Source organism: Siniperca chuatsi, linkage group LG12 (assembly GCF_020085105.1).
Source record: "Siniperca chuatsi isolate FFG_IHB_CAS linkage group LG12, ASM2008510v1, whole genome shotgun sequence".
In the NCBI taxonomy this organism is placed as follows: Eukaryota; Metazoa; Chordata; class Actinopteri; order Centrarchiformes; family Sinipercidae; genus Siniperca; species Siniperca chuatsi.
Window position 1 is genome coordinate 5,519,598 of NC_058053.1, and position 22,053 is coordinate 5,541,650.

General features: G+C 40.0%; 1 protein-coding gene across 5 annotated transcripts in view; it reads right to left on the reverse strand.

Annotated features, from left to right (window-relative positions):
* Positions 1-3,283: 3,283 nt before the first annotated feature.
* col18a1a (collagen type XVIII alpha 1 chain a) overlaps positions 3,284-22,053 on the reverse strand; it is a 75,987-nt gene continuing 57,217 nt past the window's right edge. For all 5 annotated transcript variants that reach the window (XM_044217008.1, XM_044217007.1, XM_044217005.1 and 2 more), the window contains 34 exons: positions 21,788-21,994; positions 21,612-21,638; positions 21,371-21,433; positions 21,143-21,220; positions 20,967-21,017; positions 20,625-20,747; positions 20,453-20,515; positions 18,992-19,036; positions 18,115-18,246; positions 17,488-17,559; positions 16,352-16,378; positions 15,582-15,680; positions 14,087-14,122; positions 13,673-13,762; positions 13,471-13,503; positions 12,719-12,754; positions 11,618-11,677; positions 11,437-11,514; positions 11,241-11,276; positions 11,071-11,124; positions 10,810-10,881; positions 9,808-9,882; positions 9,481-9,511; positions 9,058-9,111; positions 8,918-8,952; positions 8,688-8,819; positions 8,317-8,476; positions 8,021-8,085; positions 7,614-7,742; positions 7,179-7,211; positions 6,762-7,082; positions 5,343-5,540; positions 4,893-5,008; positions 3,284-4,684 (listed from right to left, as the gene is read on the reverse strand). In XM_044217008.1, coding sequence (XP_044072943.1) covers positions 4,471-4,684; positions 4,893-5,008; positions 5,343-5,540; positions 6,762-7,082; positions 7,179-7,211; positions 7,614-7,742; positions 8,021-8,085; positions 8,317-8,476; positions 8,688-8,819; positions 8,918-8,952; positions 9,058-9,111; positions 9,481-9,511; positions 9,808-9,882; positions 10,810-10,881; positions 11,071-11,124; positions 11,241-11,276; positions 11,437-11,514; positions 11,618-11,677; positions 12,719-12,754; positions 13,471-13,503; positions 13,673-13,762; positions 14,087-14,122; positions 15,582-15,680; positions 16,352-16,378; positions 17,488-17,559; positions 18,115-18,246; positions 18,992-19,036; positions 20,453-20,515; positions 20,625-20,747; positions 20,967-21,017; positions 21,143-21,220; positions 21,371-21,433; positions 21,612-21,638; positions 21,788-21,994 — 3,045 coding nt within the window. In that variant the 3' untranslated portion in view covers positions 3,284-4,470. The remainder of the gene's footprint in view (positions 4,685-4,892; positions 5,009-5,342; positions 5,541-6,761; positions 7,083-7,178; positions 7,212-7,613; positions 7,743-8,020; positions 8,086-8,316; positions 8,477-8,687; positions 8,820-8,917; positions 8,953-9,057; positions 9,112-9,480; positions 9,512-9,807; positions 9,883-10,809; positions 10,882-11,070; positions 11,125-11,240; positions 11,277-11,436; positions 11,515-11,617; positions 11,678-12,718; positions 12,755-13,470; positions 13,504-13,672; positions 13,763-14,086; positions 14,123-15,581; positions 15,681-16,351; positions 16,379-17,487; positions 17,560-18,114; positions 18,247-18,991; positions 19,037-20,452; positions 20,516-20,624; positions 20,748-20,966; positions 21,018-21,142; positions 21,221-21,370; positions 21,434-21,611; positions 21,639-21,787; positions 21,995-22,053) is intronic.

Consider the following 22,053-nt stretch of genomic DNA (forward strand, 5'->3'; position numbering starts at 1 on the left):
TACAAGTTATTTAATTCAGTCCCCTCCTACTAAAACATAATCAGTAGGATACAGCACTTTAAATGATCTGAAATCACATTTGTTAAATTTTCCATTGGTTTTTTGTTTCAGCCATCATTATTATAGCCATCATTATTATAACCATAGTTAGTTATTATAAGGAATAGACTTTCTATTTCCAGTACCACCATCAGCCAGTGACCATCACCATCAGCTCTATGAGTCATAACTTCTCCAGGACATTTGTTAAAGCATATCACTACACCTCCAGACCGGTTAGAACCATGACTAAATAAAGTCCTGTCTCCCCATTGATTAGATTAAAAGGTTGCATCCTCATCAGCAGAATGAGTCTGTTGTAAAAACAATTTTTGTCCTTTGCAAAATAAAAACAGTGCTTTTTTCTTTACAATGTCCTTCAAGCCCCTAACATTTAAGAACCAAACTAATTTTAACATTTACCATTAACCCTGAACAACTAAAATATGAACTGCAAGTGTAGCACTTGTTTGATCACCCCACTCAATAACCATCCATCGTCCCCTTAATCATTTTCCACTATGTCACAGTCATAACCCGATAAGTTCACCTGCCGTCGCCAGTCCGACGTCCATTGATGTCTCCATAGGGGCCTTGAAAGGAAGCTTGCTTTGTTTCAACGAATGCCTTTATCCTTGCAGATTGGAGTCTTTGGTCCGCCGCCATATCTCTTCCTTCATCTGTCTTTTGGCAAACAGAATGATGATATGCCTGTTCTTACTGTCCATCTTTTTCCAACCCTATGCACGACGCCCACTGCTTTTTCCAACTCCATATCTTACCCAGGATTTGGATGACTTGCACTCTGATATCTTCATCGTTTTTTTCCACCAAGACTTTGATCCGGAAACACCACCTCAGTCTGTATCTTTCTTGTTCTCTAACTCCTAATCCTTAAGTTCGCTGTATTCGTCGCAAAAATGGTCGTTTTGTTTCTCCAAGTATTTGACTTTCTTTTTGCATTCTTTCACCTCTTTGTCTTGTTTTCTCGCTTAAGTCGGCTAGCTGTTCATCCACTCTTTTTTCCAGGCTTAGTATCGCCTCCAAAATGGTCTCATTAGAGACTTTAGGACTGTCATCAATGTCTGTTGTCCATAGCATAGTCATGCTCCACTTCCCGAACACCTTCTTTTCTTTCATCATTACTTGAGTTTTTCTGTCCTTTGAGGTCCAGTTTTAATTTGGCAGGTTTAATCAACTTTTGTGTACCAATCTTGATACATTCGAGTGGATAATAAATAACTTCAGGTAAAACTTTGGGACCAGTTGGACGAGCTCCAAAATACAGTACACTTCTTCTCAACCCGCCTCTCCCCTGTCCAGTTCTCTTCATACATCCATGGTCTGCACATGGCGCAGGAGGAGAGACGAGACCCCGGCACTGTTGGCAGAAGAGCCGAGGACCGCGATTACTCTACACAGCATGCATGGGAATGAATTACAATATAATAGTCATGTCCATATATCGTACAATAAGTCGATATGTCGTGACAGGCCTAGGTGGAGGCCTCTGAAGCTCACTAATTAACACATTATATCTTGTTTGTTTACCAGCTGGTTGTTTGGCAAGCTCACAGTGAAAAGACTCCAGGAAGCCAAGAAATGGACCCACACCTGTCATTTATATGCTTTGTATTTAGTATGAATTAAACAAACAAATTAGGCTTTATGCTAAGCTAAGCTAACTGACTGCTTGCTGTAGCTTCATATTCAATAGATCAGAGTATTATCAATGTCCTCATCTTACTCTTGGCAAGAAAGCAAATAAGAGTATTTACCAAAATGTTAAACTGTTCCTTTTAAAGAAGCACAACGCATGAAAGAGTCTCAGTACCTGGACCCTAGTTTGGGGAAGACTGCCAGGATTGAACCACAACCTGTCAAAGGCAAGAAAAGGTTGCCCAGCAGGTCAGTGAGGTGCCAGTTTGCCTCAATGCCTTGGTTTCTGAGCCAGGGTAAACCCTGTAAGTGGCCCATGACATTACATGCAAATTTCAGAATGCTATTCTGCAGAGATGAGCAGGCAAGCATATAGAGTGTGGGCACGGGACACATTTGATTTGACACGATGAAATGTGTATGTACTTTCAGTACATTGTCTCTGTAAAGACATACCTAGATGTAGAAGAATAACTGCCTTACAATGGCTGACCTTGTCTACTTAAAATACATCAGGGTTAAATACTACATTGTGTTGAGCTGGCCTTACTGATGAACCTAGTTATTATGCTGAATGCATGCAATTATTATTCAATCACCTTTGTTACTTCACTGGCTGTGTCACATGGTAACGGCTTGCCAGCATTATCTGCAGTTACATGAATGTTTTGGCCACATACAGAGGCATGAATAAGGTTCTCTCCACTGTAACCACCTGAATGTAAGAAACTCTTATAGTGGGCATATCATTTTAAAATAACTACCAAATTAGGCCAGCTCTGAATAATTCAAATTAATCTTCTTAATCAAATATTATCTTGAAACTCCTCCTAACTTTAAAGAAGAGATTTAAGGGGATTTCATAAGCCATCGCCAATGACTGGTGACCTAATTCAGTTCTCTTTTAAAATCCACTATACTTGGAGAACCTACAGCCAATGTGTTTATGATTGCCTGGTAATTTCATTTAAATCAAATGTCAATCTTGACATGTTCAGGATTTAGGACTGTTGTACTAATGTGTTCTAATTAGTTAACAATGCAACCCATGTCCCAACAATAATGTTACTTAACTCCTAATCAAGACACATTGATAGAATGCACATTAAGTGCTTCTGGAAGTACTTTTTTTGTTGTTTTAACATACCCATGAAATTGGCAGTTAACACTATTACGGTTGTACCATTGTATAAGATCACCCAACTTCCGAACTTCCGTGAAGTGCTACATGAACAGTCCCATATCTGACAAACAGATATTATTTATTATTATTCTATAGGTATGCTTTCATGGTTAAATTGAATTAATTTACAAGTTTACATTAACTGTCAAGGTTAATAGATGATGTATGACCCAGGTGTGTTAAGTGCCTCTCATTGCCAGTGGAGACACTCAACTGTGGTGGAGTCAATGCCACAGCAACATCTCACTGAACAGGACATAAAACTGCTGGTCAGGGCTGCTGAGTGAAACGTATCAAGGTCACGGCGCTATCGGAGATCTTCATGAGATGGTTGCATTTGGTTCAGCAAATAAAAGAATTCAACACACTGTACAGACCTATGTACAGTACATCACGTTATTGTTGTAGTTGAAAATGACTTTTATTCAGTGCCTGGGAGAAACAGTACAGCACAATTTTTTTTAAAAATGGATATCCACAGGTTCAGTCAAGACATCAGTAGCACTAAGGCCAGGTTACTCTCTGAGATTCAAAGCTGCAAAAAATGTCTCCTTAACTGACTAGTTTTCCTGTCCCTAACACCCGTGACAGCAATCATGCCAACAAAGATTAGCAGCAAACTAATCACTTCCAGCTTACTCACTGATAGGTTTTTATAAAGTGGTAAAAGGGAAAAATAATCATTTTCGATTCAAAAGGCTCATTTTCAGCTAGAAGGAATCTTGCCCTCTGGATGTGGGATTATTCATTACTGTGGTGTCCGTGTCCAACAAGGTCATTTAAATTTAGTGTGAAGTAAAAGCATCTGAATGCACTTGAGAAAAAAAAAAACAATGTAACATTTACATATTTGTAGAATAATGCATACAAAAGAAGTGGTTCACTCTATGAGCTTATTTTGTAAAGCAGTCCTGGTTGTGTAATAAGGCACAGTTTCTGATTTTGAAAAGAATTAAATGTTCTGTGCTGTGTAGAATATAAATGAGGGTATTTAGCATTTTTAAATTTTCCAAAATTTTTTTTTGTCCTTACATAACTTCATTTAAAATAAATATCTATTTACTTCTTTAAATTTAAAATAGTTTTTAAACCTTTGCTGTACCCCGTCATAACCCACAATTCTAAAATGAAATAGGAAAAAATGTAGAAATGATCAATACCTAAAATAAAATAAAAACAATAACAGGATGGATAAAGCATTTTTATAAACAGTTCAAAAGGTAAAACATTGATAACGTCAAAAAAAATAAACAAAACAAAAAATCACAAACGACAAACATGTAATATACAGAATTTTTAAAAAATGGATACAATTTGAGAACGCATTTAGCTTCTCTGCTCTCGATCCACCTCTTGGAGAAGATATGTGCCAATGCCCCAGAGAAAAAGGACCAACACCCCTCTGTGTGACCCATCTCTTTGGCGTTCATGGAGGGGAGGAGCAGACAATGCCAAGCGTCTCTGCCAGGCAAAGAGCCACAGGGCCAGTTCATTGGACGCCACATGTTCACAAGGCATGTTATCGGGGAAGTAAAACTGTGTTTAACTGGGGCCCAGAACAAAAAAAAAAAAAGGAGGATGGACGGGATTTATTTTTTGGAGTGTGATGTGACGGCGTTCTCAATGCAGAGGACGATGTAGGAGCCGGAGCAGCTACTGGAGGTTTGCTGCAGGAGGTGGCCGCTGTGTAGTGATGATGCCAGACCAGTCACAGCGCGGTCGCCCGCCCGCCATGTTTCGCAGTAGTGGTCTGTTTGCCGGTGGCCTTTGTTGCTTGATCCATGCCAGACCATTTTCTCTGGCCTGGAGGAAAGCAAAAACAAGCACGGAGGTCAGAATTTATATACAGTTACAGGATGTGCCCACAGATAAAAAACCAACAAAGTAAACAAAATGTTACTGCTAATCAACAAATGATACTACTACACGAACAGCTACATGTTAGTGTACAGGCTGCTGTATTAAATGTAAGACTGTTGTACAAACCAAAGTATGCCCAGTTAACACTCACCATGCGCTATCCCTGAGGATGTCTCTACCATCAAAGGAGTAGATGGGTACATTCTCCCTCATTTTCCTCGCATTGTCTCCAAACATAGACTCCCAACTGCTGAACAATACTTGGTCCTGCAAGACAGAGATTATAATACCTTAAATAGAATTTCTCCTACATAATGTGTTCTTCATTAAGCAGCAAGATGCATAGATAGAATAAAGTTAGTTTAGAAAACAGTGAAGACACATTAGTAAACCACAGCCATTAAGACAGAATCCAGATAAATTACATTTATGCAAAAAATTCCAAGAAACCTTTAAAATAAAAGTAGTCAGAGCTACAGTTGGACTTCAGTGAAAATGACACAGCCTTAGCATAGCCTATGCAGACACCCAGTGTAGTGTCCGTTTGGAGTATATACGGCCCTTTAGCAATATTGCCACTTCCCCAGCAGTAGTACCCCACCTTGAGGTTCACGATGGGGAAGCTGTCCCTGTCCGACCTGCGGACGATGGTGTAGAGGTCTTGAAGCTTGGAGGACAGGAAAGCTCTGAAGGTCCCCTTCAGGCCTACAGCGCGGGCCTGCTGGAAGCACAGGAAGTCCGCCCCGCGAATTCCTCGCATGTTACCAGTCTGAGGGGCGTTCAAGGCGACGAGATGAAGCTGATGAGGAAGACACAGGTTTATGTTAAAATAGCTTCCTCTGTTTGACCTGCTCTTCTTACACATCAGTATAGGGTAAATTATTTTAATAAACTAAGTTTAGCACATTACAGAAAAATAAGTTTCAGATAAAATATTGCACCCTTATTTTTAAAATTATGCGCCTGCATTTTTGCAAATTTTATTACTTTTTCAAGTTCCATTGTATGGCAGTATGTGACCCTTACTCTGTCTAGAGCAGGTTTTATATATAATGGAGCTAGACCGCTAAATAGGCTGGGCCGCTATATCAGCCAATAACGCTTACTGCAGATATATGTCCACTGACATATATCTGATGATAAGTAACAAATAATTCCAGTACGGAAATGTCAAAGATATATTTGAGGTAGGGACCACTGACAAGGTCCTGCTTCTTACATATCTTGATCACAGTTAAAAATAAAAGAGGGCTCTATATCACTATTGAATTTTGGAAACTCTCAAATATTAGTATTGATATCAGCCTCAACATTCCAGTATCTTTCAAGCTATAATATCCAAATATTCTGTTCCAGTAAAACATGAATAATGAACATGAGCCACATGTTGAATATTCTAACTGAAGCTGCCCCTCCGTTTATTTCTGCTTAGCCTTTTATCCAGTCAGTACACTCCACATTAATCCCACGGTTATTCCCAAAACCATTTAACACATTTGCTTCTATGCATGTTTTTGCAAAAAAAAAAAAAAAGATCTAATCTGAAAATGGAAGAAAAGCACTACTGGGATGTTACAGGAGTGAAAAACAAAGCAGGTGCTTCTTATACACAGGTCAAGAGGGAACAGATACCCCCAAAAATCCAAGGCAGCTCCACTGTTCTACAAACCTTTCTCTGGGGATTTATTCCTTCTGTTGCTATCTGTTTGTTCCCTTTCTTTTTTAGAGCCCGCTCCCAAACCAATGATAACCTCTCTGTCAAATATATATACACACACTACATTTTAATCATCATCACTGTCTTTAAGTGTGCTGCAACCTCCTCCTCCTCCTCCCCACCACCAAGTGCATTATCTCACCAACAAAACCCCCTTTATCATCACTCAATTACTGAATGTTAAGTGTTTTAGGGTTAGGGTTTACACCAAATCATCCTGCATTAAAGTAATGCATTACCCTCCGTAATTAACTAATTAACATTTATTATATTCTTGAGCTCTCCAGGTTCTGCTCTACTCACTCCTGATCCTGACGTGTCCACGTGGCCATCAGGCTGCGGTACAGGTGGGCTGGGTCGTCGCTGCGGAGTGACAGGGTGCCTGTTCTCGGTCTGCTGGGTGGCTAATCTTCCGTCTGTCTGACCTGTGTGTCTCAGGTCTGGGAATCTGGGATCATACTGTGGGGGGTATCTGGGGTCTACAGGTGGGTGTGGTGGAGGCTCAATGGGCCGAATGGCAGAACCCCCGTGGGAGTAATGGCCAGCTCCGTTGTTGTGGGACTGGTCCTGGGACTGGGGGTACAGAATCACAGGTGGAGGCTGGACCTCTGCCACTTCGTTCTCCTTTAAATATAAAAATTAAAGAGATTAAAAAATTATTAAACAGTCAATGTCAAAAGGCAAAATATGTTTATTCTATTTTTCTTCTGTGGAACTTACCAGATCTCTGAAGAAGGGACTGTACTCGCCAAGCTGAGAGGGGGGAAAAAGCAGTTTACTGACATCTCAACTCACAATGAATGTATCGCCTGATCTGAACTGAATAAGGTAGTATATACTGTCTCTATTTTAACATTGCATCAAATGACTTTTTTTCACAAACACATAATAATGTAATTATTTAAGATATTTTAAATCTATAAATATATAACACAAAAATTTATTCAATTTGCTGAATTTGAGAAAAGTAGCTGTGTGAACATCTTTTCATATTTGTATTGCCCCCTAGTGGTCAAAAATGGTTTACTGCAGCAGCTTTAAAGTTAAATTGTATTAAAGCTCTATGGTATGGTCTATGGTTTAAATTCCTGTTTTGAGCTCTATAATAAAGTTTTAAGCCTTGCATTTTCTTGGGTGAGAAGTAGATTACGGTACCATGACTTGCCGCAGTCCATCGCGTACTCTCAGGTAGAGGTCTGCTTTGTCTATGATGTAGATGAGGCTGCCCTCTGCCTGCCGTCTGGCAGTAGCAATCATTGTGTCGTATGACCTCAAAACTGTAACCTGTGGAAAACAAATATACATGGTGTTTAGCTTTTGTTGAACATAAACGGAATAACTAATAAATGGCTGCCAATTGCTCTTAAAATGAGAAGTTCTGATCAGCTGATCAGCCCTGAATAGTTTAGCAGGCAAATGTATTTTAGACACAACATGATCCCTTTTCAACAACTGTTCCAGTGTGCAGACCGATCATTACGAAATGTATTTTTATTTTCAAAGCCAGCCTAACAATCAAATAGTCAGTCGGAGGATTATTAAAATGCAGTGATGGCACTTACCCCAGAGGACAGACCAGGACTTCCAGGCGGACCAGGAGGACCAGGAGGTCCAGGGACACTGAGGGCTTCAAATGAAAACAAAAGCTTGTTAATGATTTGGCTTATGAACGGCTCCAGTGGTGTTTGTCTTAAATACACACTAGGTGAAGGAGGGACAGTATGACTCTTAACTTCTGAAGATTACAAACTATATTTCATTTACTCTGCAGAGGCTCTAGAATGTCCTGGTATAGTAGTATATAGAGTGTATAGTTTAGAAATATCCAGAATATTTAAAGATAGAAAAAGCCACTTACAGTGATTGGGCCTGTATGCGCCAGGAAGTGAGGAAGATCCTTGGGGTCCTGGAGGTCCAGGTGGTCCTGGAGGACCTGGACGCCCATCGTAACCAATCCCTGGTGGCCCTGGTGGCCCCTGGGGTCCAGGAGGGCCGATTACAGAATCTCCCTTTGGACCCTAACGTGAAAGAGAAAAATCAAAATTACTGGAACAATACATTTTAAAATGTCTCGCATCTAGATCACGACAAACAGCGTTTGTTTCTGTGTAATAACGGGTCATGTGCCTACTGTACAGATAAAACAAGAAATCTTTTCACAAAATAGGATCTGGGCCGTTAATACCTGTAACTATTAACTATAGGACAGACATTTTACTCAGAACTCACCAGTAGGCCTGGTTTGCCAGGAGGCCCTGGTGGGCCTTGTACTCCTCCAAAACGTGGGTCATAATATCCACCACCAGGCTCTCCCTTTTCTCCCTTCACACCTGAGTCCCCACGCTCTCCCTTCAGTTCATTCTGTTGGAAACAGTTCAACATCATGAAGATTTTTCTTCTTACAGTACATCCAGCATACTAATCAAACTGACCTGTGGTGTAGTGATAAGCTACTGTACCTTGAATGTGTAAATGTCAATATTAGAGGCTGTTCCTGAAAAAAATAAAGTATTAGTTTAATAGTTAAGTAATAATAAGTCACTTCAAGAGCAGCATGTATATTTTACAGCATGTGTATTTTATACAAACTAGGATTTACCTGGGATTCCTGGAAGTCCTCGATCACCACGCTCTCCTTTTTCCCCTTTAATTGCTGCAACAACATATCATTTTTAACAGTGGTGAGTTAGACACAATATCCCACAGGTGTATCTGCAAAACTGTTGGCACCCTGTGTCATTGATAGTAATGTCTTCTGTGTTTTATCAAGTCATTCTTCAAATCTGGTAAGACTTGATAGCTTAATCTTGACAACAGAGTGTACGTATATCCCCTTCAGGCGGAGGCAGCAGGATCAAAGTGAAATTAAGATAGAACTGTTTATGTCTGCAGGCGCTTTAAACCCTTTCTAAATCTCTCTTCCTTGACTGGCACATTTACTTAACATCTCCATTCTTATCCCTCTCTATATTACAGTATTATGTATTGGTGCTAAAGCAACAGTGGGTGTTGGAGGTCATACCTGGGTAACTCCTTGAAGTTTCATCATAGCGCTATGAACAGATAGAAAAAAAAAAGCAATTCCAGCAACAATAGAGAAAAAGATGTGTCTAAGGTTTATGCCAAATTATGCAATTAGCAACCGACTCACTACTTCTTAAACAGGTGGCTTAAACAACAGAACAAAAGCGCCAGATAATGACTGGGTTAATGACTCAAATATGAAATGGTTTAGCTCTCAGCCACCAGAGGGTACATGAGTGTTACAAGCTACCGATAACTCTAACTGGTACATATAAATGTCCAAAATTTTGTTCAAGGTACGAGGTTCGGGATCTTGTGTACTCACACTGAAGCGATCTAAGGGAACAGCTGGCCCAGGGGGTCCAGGTGGTCCGGGTGGTCCGGGTTGGCCAGGGACTCCCTGATGAAAACAAAGTTATTCACTCTTTCTCTCTGTTTGGTGTGCAGATACATCATGATTCGCATTAGGTAGTGGTGAGATTACTGACACACCATCAATCAAACTTAGACAGTGTTTTGATATTTTTTGACAACTACTGAGACACATTGATTGCTAGCACTGATGTAAACACTGAGGTATGTTCTTGACATTAGAGCATTCTCCAAGCAGACACTGACAAGTCTGAGAAATGTACAGCTTTGATTAAGATTAAGGACGCTCACTCTGGAAGAATCCATGAACAGTGGATCTACAGACATGTTAACATCTATCAACATTTATCACAGTGGCACTTCCAAATTCAGAGACAGCGGCTCATTTCAATTCAGAGAGAATGGTAACGCACAAACCGTGTTTTTCTGACAAGGCACAATTACAGAGCAGAACAGCTGACATATGTAACATTAAAACAGGGATTGTGTTTTTTGAACTTGTCCAAAGGTAAATAATGTGTACAAAACTAAAAGCTAGCAAGGTAATCAGCCACTTGAAAAGAGGTTGAAAAGAGATCTCAGTGAGGGTTTTTTGGTTAAATGAATATTGATTCAAATAAAATATGCTAACAAGCTAACTAAATAGCTAGCTAGCCAGTCAGTATTTAAAGCCCAATGTAAGACTCTCTTCCGTTTCACTGAGTATGTGCAGTTCGTGGCATGTGTCACCTGTGGCTTGCAGGCTAACCTACACCACACCTATTCTGACCGAAGGCAGGTCACAGACAGGTCACATTTAATAAGTGTCTTTTTTGTGACATTGGAGGCTGTGCCTTCATTACACTCTGGCATGGTTTGGGGGTTGGAGAGTAAACAGGATGATGTCAAAGTGTATTAACTTCTGCCACTGTCAAATCAGCCTTGTTAAGGCATCGGTAACAATATTAACACTTACTGGGTAGCCGTAGCCAGAACCAACTCCTGCCTCTCCTTTCTCACCCTTGTATCCATTTACACCAGGGCGACCCTGAGGGGAGAAAGTCATTGATTATTTTCTTGGTCTTGGAAAAACAGAAAGAACAGGATTAAAACGTCACTACAGCAATATATAATAGTTCAGCAAAATGAAAATATGGTACCTAATATAAATACAGAATAGTATTACATATTTATATGAAAATATACCAACATAAGACACCAAGGAAGGGGTACTTACAGGTCTTCCAGGCATTCCAATTTCACCCTTTAATCCAGTAGGCCCATACTGACCCTACAACAATATATCATGAAATAAAACACCATGTGAGCTGACTGCAGAGTGAAGTAGAAAACACCGTTTTGGTACATTAGTGCAGATATCTTAGACAGAAATGCTCAAATACTTACAGGGGGTCCAACAGGTCCAGGAGGTCCTCTGTCTCCCTACAGACATGGTAAAGGAAGCAGATTAGTTTCAACAACCACTGCAGCAGATCAAAACAGGCAACACATTTAGACATGAAAAGCAGCAACATATTCTGTAGAGAAGAGGTGCATGTATGAGTTTGTATTTGCATGTTTGCCTTGTTGTCTGACAGCTCACCTTCAGACCTGTTAGCCCTTCCAGAGACAGAAGATTTCCATCTGGTCCGATCACTAAGCCTGGTTCACCTTTCTCACCCTGAACACAGAACAGCAGCGACGAGACAACGCAGACTCAATAACAGCAGTGTCTTAATGATGATGAGTGGCAAAATAAATAGTTGAACAAACAAATAACTAACCTTCACTCCGTAGCCTGGAAGGCCGGGCTCTCCTCTGTCACCCTTTGGTCCAATAGGACCCTAGGGTAGGCAAGATAAATAAATATAAGTTTTACTGAATAACAAGAGGTCATTCGGCCGCAGGAAAGTCTTTGTTCCCTTAGAAAAATTCAAGCCAATATGATCAGCCATTCCATTGGTCTCTGTCTATACAGTGCAGCTTCTGCAGTGCTGAGTGCAATGAGGGCTTCTTTGAGTAGATGCAGTGCAAAATGGAATAACTGTAGTACAGAGAAGAAGCCCCTGAAAACGTGGTTTCAAATCTTAAGTATTTCTCCAAAACATTAAATATTCATGACTAAAAGTACAAAAATCACAGTTAAAGTTCAGATAAAATAAACATTCATAGTTATTATTTATTAAGAGTTTAACACTCATTAACTTAGCTAATCTGCTTCATCAGGACTGTGTGGGTGTGGTTCGATCAGATTTGACTAACAGTGGACTGGCAACACAAGCGAACACCCCAACAACTGTCATCACACTTTGATTCACATGTTAAATCCTGATTGGTGCACTGAAATACGTGACGTCACCATTTCTTAACAGAGCACCTACTTCAGACCAGAACTGTTCAAACTCTGGCAGAAAATAGTGTGTTCATGTAGGACACCATCGGTTATAGCATGAAGCTGATTGAGAAAATAGTTTTTCAGGGCCTTTAATATACTTTATATTTTTAGATTTGCATCTTCAGTAGGAGTGAATGGTCTTGAGGCTGAGTGCCCCAGACAGGGTAGGGAAGTAAGTTGGAAAGTACTGACAGGGGGATTAACACATTCTTGGTTTTGGTACTTTCACAGGATTTGTTTACAACAAGAAAAACAAAAAATGCACTGCAGATTAACAACAGGTTGAAAACACAGCAGGAAACAGGCCTGTGTGTTTTCAGTTATCACCTGTTGAGAATCACACAGAATGCTCATTCCTCATCTTTAAGACAAACTATTCAATAATGTATGGACAATTTTGTCACAACCATAAATGTGAATTAAATACACTTCACATTTGTGGTTATAATAAGGGCAAGGTACATTAATTATGTAGCACAGGTAGACTTACAGGGAATCCAGCTTGACCAGGTAAACCAGGTCCCCCCTGTACAGGAAAACATAATACATTTTTATTTGTTTTTACTGACTTTACAAATAGCAAAAATGTACAAGCAAATCCCCACACAGCTTATTCTGGCCCTGATTGGACTGACTCATTCTAAAATGTATGTTGTGAAATCAGTACAGGTGCTGGTATACTGCTGTCTTTAATAATATATTAAAATGGAAACCGATGTTTTGTGGTTATATTTGATAAAGGTCCGACAGTTATCACAACAATCCTGTGTTCTAATAAAGTTTGACACTGTCAGCACTGATGTGTCTTTTGAACAGCGGTTCCATAATCCCCCCTAACGCAGAAAAGTGAATTGTACGTTTCACCATGTGTGGATGTCACGTCTCAGTTGACAGCCCACTCTACGGTTATAATTACAAGTGCACAATCAACTTTATGTGTTGTAAAAAGCTCAGTGAAATGTACAGGGCCTTGTAAAGTCTGTGGTGATACAGAATGCATTTAGATCTCAGTTTGAAGGCAACCACTCAGAATAGTGCATCATATGAGCTACCAATGTGAACTTTTTAAAAAGTTGGCAAAATAGAGAGGAAGCCCTGCGTGAATACAACAACCATATGTCCCACATACATGTAAACATTACACACACATCAACTATGATCTCGAAGACTACAGTGTATTTCTACCAGAGTTGTTCTGCATTATTTTGGTATCAGTGTTAGTGTGTAAACATGAATACAAACCTGGGCCCCAACACTGCCAACGCCACCATCAAACTGTAGTGACACAAAGAGAATGAAGTTAAGATTCTACTGGTCAGGACTGCTCTTAGTTTTGGGTTTCAGTCTAGAAGAAATTGCCTGATACAAATTCAAACTGCAGTGCTGGTTTCATTATTTCTGAATGTCGCCATGTCTGCCACTGTGTGTGCTGTTTGTTACTTACATTGCCAGATGTCTGGTAGATGACTTGTCCTGGTGGGCCAGGCGGGCCAGGTGGACCTGGGAGTCCGGTTCCATCTCGACCTGCGTCACCCTAAAACCACAACATGCACACACGCAGCAAAAAGATAAATAACTGTCCCACCTAGTAGACTGGAAATTAATCAAATCCTCAATATGACACAGCCTTTGTTTTTTATATTTGTATTAAACATAAAAAATTAAAATATCTTCAAAAAAGGTAACAAGTATTAGTCTTTAAAGGTCTGACAGATCAAAATAACTACAAAGAAACATACAGAAGTGCGAGGGGAAGTGTGTTGCAGTGCAACATGGGATCAGCATCTTACAGACATTTGCTTTGTAGTGAACATAATGTATAAATAAATTGATATTTGAGGTTAAAAATGATATTCACCCTCTCTCCTTTGTCACCTCTGTCACCCTTTGGTCCCTGTAAAATCAAAGAAGAATGAGACAAAAGATAATTTAACAAAGGTGAAAGCACTGTATGTCCAAATACCTGCTTCACAAAGGTCTGGCAAAACACGAGAAGAACAACATTCTTAGTCATAGAAAATTGAAGACAATAAAAGCACTGCTTATATTATATTATTAGATGATAAACCTGTTAAAAATTTCATTTATGTTTATTTAAGCAGCTCAACATCATGCCTCAATTGAACAGGCACTTTTCAATATCAAATGGGGGAAATATGCTCCCTTCAGTTGTCACAAAAGAGAAATGCACATAAAAGATTAGATATTACCATTATCGAATCAAAACTGGCTACTACACACATTTCAACAGATATCCAAATTATGCCTGATATATTGCTCCAAAATATATTGGGTGTATTGACAACATAATCTTAACTCGATGTCCATTTACTATCCGCAGAACTGCACCTTACTGTCAGTGGATCAAGTTTTCCCAGTTGTCATCACATTACCTAAGTATGGATAACAACTGAGCCATCTCCATGACAACTGAACAAACCCCATCCACTGGTGAAGACCATGACATGCACTTGAAAGTTCTGGTAAGTGAACATTGAATTAAACTACTACTTCCAAGGCTAAGAATGAACTTTCATGCTTATATTGGGTATAACTTGTTATAGATCCCAATATGATAATATATTTTAAAGCAGTTATTGCCTGACACTGATAAGATGACGGATGTATTGTGCACTCTTACTATAAAACTCTTCATTAAGAATTGCAGCTAAACTGTGTTTTAACTTTGTCTGCACTGCTGGAAACAGCAGCAGGATGTGCAAAAGATGATGATACTGTTTTTCCCACATTGTCCTTAAACTGTCCATTTCCTTCCCTCTATTAGAGTTACTTTTGTACAAAATTGGTTGACACAGGGGTTTGTGAGGGGTTAGCATTTTCTTCTACTGTTACTGCATCGTGCTAACTTTGTTTGACTTCAGGCTGCAAACTCAGCTGTTTTTCCTCAAAAAACAAATAATTTTCTAACCCAGAATGTACTTGATACAAAAGACTTAATGAATTACCTATTGTGGCTATGGGGGTAAATGGGCCATAAACATAAACATTTGAGAATGGAAAATATTTTGCCTCATGCCTTGTTAGGTTATGACATTGTTGTGAAGTCTGCTACATAACACAATCAAAAGTGAAAGGCAGTCAGACGGTTTCAGATACAAAACAAAAACAAAAACCATGAGCCTGTCCTTTAATGTCAAGTATCCTTATTTTGACAGCTTGCACCATCTGTAATGTAACATGGTAAACCAAATGCTCTGTTACATCACACAGGTTTGAAAACTCACCATGACTTTTCAACAACTATATGGCCTCTGGTATCCAGCTAGTACATGAAATATTCTTATGTGTCAGAGTGCCAGATCTAGAGGGAAATCTTAAAAATCTTATTTTACCTGAGGTCCAGGGAAGCCATCCAACCCCGGTTGCCCATCTCTTCCTACAAGGCCTTCATTGCCCTTCTGACCTGGTACACCTGGTAACCCAGGTTTACCCTGCAGAGGTACATTCAAGTTACACCAGTGAAAAACAAAATTCACTAAAACACACAAAAAGATTACTAAAAGTTACTACAACATAATTGCTTCTAATGTGAAACATTTGCTTATACATCTGATCCCACTGAAAATCAACACCCAACCTCTGCAGCTTTACGCTGCTTTCAGCTACTTTCTGCTCAGTGATTTGCTTTTGGTTTGGTCGACCACCACATCATGGCAGTGGAACTAACCAGAGCTGAAACACCAGTGAAAAATTGATATGTGATATTGTTGTTTCTGCTGGATGTGCAGGCACGTAGACAAATGTTTGCTAACACGCTAACTTGGGGATAAACTCATGCTGTGTTGCTATGAGTTTGTCTCTCTGACCCCTATATTTTCATACATTCTACTTAATACAATAACAATTTAATTGTAGTTATTTTCAGTTCTGTTTGTAACCGATCCTGAATTAAATATACTCGTTAAGACGCTTGAGGGAGTGCACAGGCTAAACACTCGCCTATTGCCTTGGTTCAGGCCCAGGTAGCTGTACCTCAGGCTTGTGATTCCACATAGTCAAAACAAGACCTTTTTTGATCCAATTTTTTTGTTTTTAAAGTAAAAAAACCATGTGAGTTGGAGAAGGGAGCGAGAGGACCAGCTCCAAATCCTCAGTTACTTACTGAAGGTCCAGGCAAGCCAGGAGGACCCTGAAAGCAAACACATTTGCCTTGGTTATTTACAAGCTAATGTATGTCTTCCTCATGTATTTGCAACTTCCTACTAAAAATTGTTGGACCGGTTCTAGTTAAAAATTCACAGACGTAAAATATATACATGAAGAAAATATATGCCATGTTGTTTTTAAAGAAACAATGATACTTTGTAAATAGATAATTTATAGAATGTATGGTAGCTAGGCCAAATAGTCCATATGATTAAATTTTACCCAAAACAGATTAAAACAGTTAAAGGTCCAGTGTGTAGGATTTAGTGGTGAAGGCCCTATCTAGAGCCAGTGTTTGGTTTGTCCATTCTGGGCTATTGTAGAAACATGGCGGTGCATCATGGCAGCCTCCGTGGAAGGGAACCAGCTCCCTCTGTAGATATAAAGGTCTTATTCTAAGCTAAAAACACAACAATTATTATTTTCAGGTGATTATACACTAATGAAAACAAACTTATAAATATTATATTGCATTTCTGCCAATAGCTCCTCCTAAATGTTACACTGTTACACTGGACCTTTAAACAAATTAATGTACAATTAATTTTAAACAAATTAATTAATGCAGTGGCAACATTTTCACTTGATAACTACTGTTCTCTATGCTGCACCAAGATACTAATTTTAGCAGCTTTCCAAGCAAGACAAACTGCACTTAAATAACATGATTGATTAACAATTTTCAATACAATTTTCAAATGAAAAGTAAATAGTACATGAAGCAAGCTGTGGTGATGAACATTTCTTTTACTGCCTCAAAATATTTAATTTTATATTTAATTAATAATTATAATAGTGCTACCATAAGACATCATTTGAATTAAAGAGAAAAATGGGACTCTGGAGTATAAAACAGTCGCCATCTTGCACCTGATTTTGTCCTGCCTAAGTGATGGCATGGCTTGACCACAATTTAAAGCTGCTGATCAGATCTGGGATCAGAGACTTACTCTGACATGTAATATAGGGACAAAAAAAATTAAAAGAATTTCAGCACAAGGAGGAACTATTACTTTGTACTGTGAAGAATTTGAGATACTTTATATCATCTTCCACAGGATGTGAAGTATTTCTTCAATACGCAGTACTGACCTGTATTCCTTCTGGTCCTCTGACGCCAGGAAGTCCATTGGTGAAACCTCCACCAGAGCCCTCCATGTCATCCTTCAAACACCAACAAAGATTTTATGACAAACAGCCAAACAAAACTTTTTTTTTTATTGTTTTTTTCTGTCCTGTTTCATTTATTTTGAGATTAAATGCTTTCAGGTCACCTGAGATGATTTACCTCACTGATATACAGTATATTTGACAAAATAATACTGTAACTCAGCTTCACTGCTCAATTCAATTCAACATGCTTTATTAGCATGTGTAACAAACAAAATATTGCGTCAAGTAATAATGAGATTAAAAAGAAAAAAGGTACAATTCATAAAAGAGGGTTCATAAAACTCTATATCTATGTAGACAGAGCTACACATATTCACTTCACACTGAGGATAAGGGTGTGACTGAGATGACACCGCCCCTATGATTAATAACATAATCTTACTACACCCAAAATCTGTACACCTACTGCACTGTGGGTACTTTACAGTTATTCTGTTGAAATGGGTATAGTTTGAATTCTGATAGAAACACCGATGTGTCTGCACTACAGCTGTCAATAGACCGTATTTTGTACTATTATTGAACATCTTTAAATAGAGAACTTACAAATCCAACCCGATAACTTGGTCCAGGAGGCCCGGGAGGCCCAGGTGGCCCAACTGGTCCAATAGGTCCAGGCAGACCAGCCAATCCGGGCTCTCCTGCAGGTCCCGGTAAACCAGTGTCTCCTTTAGCTCCCTGTAGGATGGAATGACATAAGTAAAATCAGTGTTCATGAAAACAAAAATTTCATCTTCAGTGAAATGCATATAATCAAGGTAGTGTGGATTTTTTTTTATTAATTGCCAGAAATCTCATGCATCCAGCACAAAACTACTAATACCTGTGTCACGCAGCATGTAGTTATCAGTACCAGTAACAGTGGTTCTGGGACCAAATTCAGACGTCACCAAATATTAAACCAAACCATAGCCAACACTCAGATTAAACTTTAAGTCAAGTCTGTAGCTGACAATATTTGACAAACATTTGCATATTGTTAGAAGACACAAATCCCCTTTGATGGCTGGCGTGCTGGAGCCCAGTTACCTGCAGATGGGAAAGCTTAGGAAAGTAGGAGGAGAATAAACAGTGAGGCAGCTGATTGGTGAAAAAAGAAAAGTAGGAGCTTGGCTGGAGAAATTAAAGGGATGAGAAAAGCTTTAGAAATAGTTGGATGAAAGTTTATATGTCGTTCTAATTGGCGAAACAGCACAATTAGACAGTTCTGGTATCCCAAAAGCACGCCACCATCTTACACTTGAATTTATGTACCTTCATCTCAGGATTATGTCTAATAAAATTTCTCTAATACGGGTTATAACAACAGAAGCAATTTGCATTTGGTTGTGTTTTGGAATGTAGATCTCACTGAAAAGCTGCAGCTACTTTAAAGTAAAACTGGAGAAAAAAAAGAAAACAATTAAGGATCATAAATCCTCACCTTCTCTCCAACTGCTCCGGGCAGACCCAGCTCGCCTGAATCACCCTAGTGTAGGAAAAAGAGTCAGACAAAACATGTTACCACTAACTGAAATTTGATTTCTCCTAACTTTTTGTGTAAGGAAATATAATCTATAATAATACTGTGGCTATTGTGCATGTTTTTCTCCATTTTACATAAGAGCATAAAACCGTTTTTGGACATATTTGTGGAAACAGCGTATAAGATTCAAGCCTCTGGGTGGGCGGTTCCCATGGCAGCGGGTGACAGACAGGTTAGGGTTAGCGCTGCTAGCAGAAGCGTCATCTGTCAACTGTGGCTTCCACTCGGAAAGTGGAAGCTAGTTAGCCTAGTCCACTAATTCCCACTAGACATCAGTTTTTGTTCATATTTTTTCAACACCTGCTGAGTCATTGGCAGCTCCAACTCACTCAGTGTTGCGTTCGGCCTGCATTATAGAACGGACAGGGGTCAAGCTAGTGTTAGATGTCTTTCTTTCATGGGTCCAGTTGTGGTGACAAGACTGTCAAAACTCACAGCACTGAGTAGTCCTGTAACCTCAACACTCCATACATTACCCAGTGATTGAAATTACAACACATACCACAACATGGAGTATCGCAGAGATTGCTCAAATCACAGATGGGACTAAGCAACGGCTAACAACATCAGTCCCCAGCAGGTTGCCTGCCTGGCTGTTGGAATTGAAGTGATACTATGTACTATATTAGTGCCCGCCCACACAGATATTGCACCAATCAAATGACAAGTACCAATATCGTCAACTAACACAAAGAATATATGCCCCTACTTTTTAGCAGAACTGAATTTTAATTTTTAGTTAGACTTTAAAGGCAGAATAAGTAGGATTTTCCTAAAAAACAAAACAATGTATAGACTCACACAAAATAATCCATCTCAGTCATCACTTCTAGAAGTGTGTGGCGGTGTCTGTATCTGCAGAGAAGCTACCCTCTGCCTGTATTTTCTTAGTTTCTTATTAGTTTGCTGTGTTCGGGACGTTTCTGGGCGTCAACCTTTGGGCAGTGGCGTGCAGCCCCCAGCCAATAACAGCTCGCAGGCTGTGAGTTCGGGAAATCGTCTCTCCTGGGCTCTGGCTGCGTGCAGGGCTGTGTGTCTGTTTGACCGAGGGCGGGGCTGAGCTCCACTCACAGGCAGAGCACAGAGGCCACAGAGCCCGGCTTCAGCTGCATTCACACAAAATTCTGCAATTACGGCGGTGTGCGGAAGTGTCGGCGTGTTTATTTGTGCTTTAGAACGTGCCCGCCGTGAAACAATCAGTTAGTTAATTCACGCTCTGGCTCGCTTCTCTCTCTCTCTCTCGCTCGTTGAGGCGGGGAGGAGGAGCCAACTTTGAATCAGATACATCTCATGTTTACACTGTGACTATGATTTTGTTAATCTTTACAAAAGAAACAATTATTCTCACAAGGTTATTACCTTTTCTCCCTTGGGACCAGGAACTCCTGGGAAGCCATCAGTACCGGGCACACCAGACAAGCCCTAGAGTCCGAAAGAGTTGGTTCAGGTTTACAGTCACTTTCATCAGGTTTCAGAAAGTTGAGGGTTTAGAGAATTATTTGGCTAGTGGTGTTGAGAAGCAAACACATACAGGTTGACCGGGCGCCCCGTCCTTTCCTGGTGGTCCGAATGCCCCAGAACTCACTGCTGTGCCTGCTGTAGAGGGACCAGGAGGACCAGGGGGACCAGGGGGACCTGGCAGACCAGGCAGTCCCTACAACAACAAAAAAAAGTATCCTTTTGCATAAAGCTACTTTACAGTAATCTAAGATTTCTAGCAGCATATAAGATAAATGTATCCTGCAGAAATGCCTTTCACTTTATCTTCTTTGTGGTTTACAGATGCTGGTTACAGTCTTACAATTACAAAGATGATGTCCTCTACTACATAGTTTGTTACTGTTTTACTATTTAAAATTCCAATTCTTCTCACCCGAATAGATTCCAAATCAGGGAACGCTGATCCTTCCATGTCCACAAAAGTCTGAAATACATGAACTGAAATCAGTTGGATTCAACAAATGATTCACGAAGCCAGGCAGTCTTGTGCTGCTACTATTTGTGTCTAAACATTTTCGCAGCACGTGACTGAGGTCGAGATTAACTCACAGATCTGAGTCCTGGTCCTGGGGGTCCCGGAAGTCCTGGTGGTCCCCTGGGGCCAGGTTGACCCTCTCCACGGTCTCCCTGTGTGTACGAGACTCATTAAGACAAGGTATATTTCTACAACAGATACATCCATTTAAACTGATTTTTCTATTTTACACATTCTACTGTACTTTGTAAATGTTTACAATATTGTTTCTGTTATTCTGTCAATGTAACTGAGCATCTCACCTTCTCTCCTTTAGGTCCAGCGTCACCTGGGGTTCCTGGGAACCCTGGAGGTCCATCAGGACCCTGCGTTGAGGAAACAATAATGTTAGGGCACTAGAGGTCGTCTTGGTGTTAATACAAGGAAAAGCTAAGTGTAAAGGCATGGGTATCTACTTTAACAATCCATCATCACATAACCTTTTGACAGTTGGTAAGTTTATCAGTGTTGTTGGAATTGTGCAGGGGAAAAATAACAACTTACAGTTTTTCCATCCTCACCAGGATCACCCTGTGAGATTGAAATAAAGATTGAAATTAAAGGATAATATCTGACATTTTGGAATGAAACTAAACTAAACTACTTCTGTCAACAGCACACGTAGCAGAACGGATGTGCTGTACAGTATGATGTAAAGAATTCAACTGCAGTCTACTAACTGGCTCTCCATCAGCTCCTGGTGGTCCCTGGGGGCCCGGGGCGCCTTGTGGTCCAGCTGGTCCTCGGGGTCCGGGGACTCTGGGAGCAACTGAGCCGTCACTGCCGACTGAAAACTCAGTTGCGGGCCCCGGAGGGCCAGGGGGACCGGGGGGCCCAGCGGGGCCGGGTTCTCCCTTTTTTCCTTGGTAGCCAAAGCCTGCACTGCCCTGAAGATAAAGAAGCATCAGTGATTAAACAAGAGGAATGAAAACTGCTAGTTTTTCTC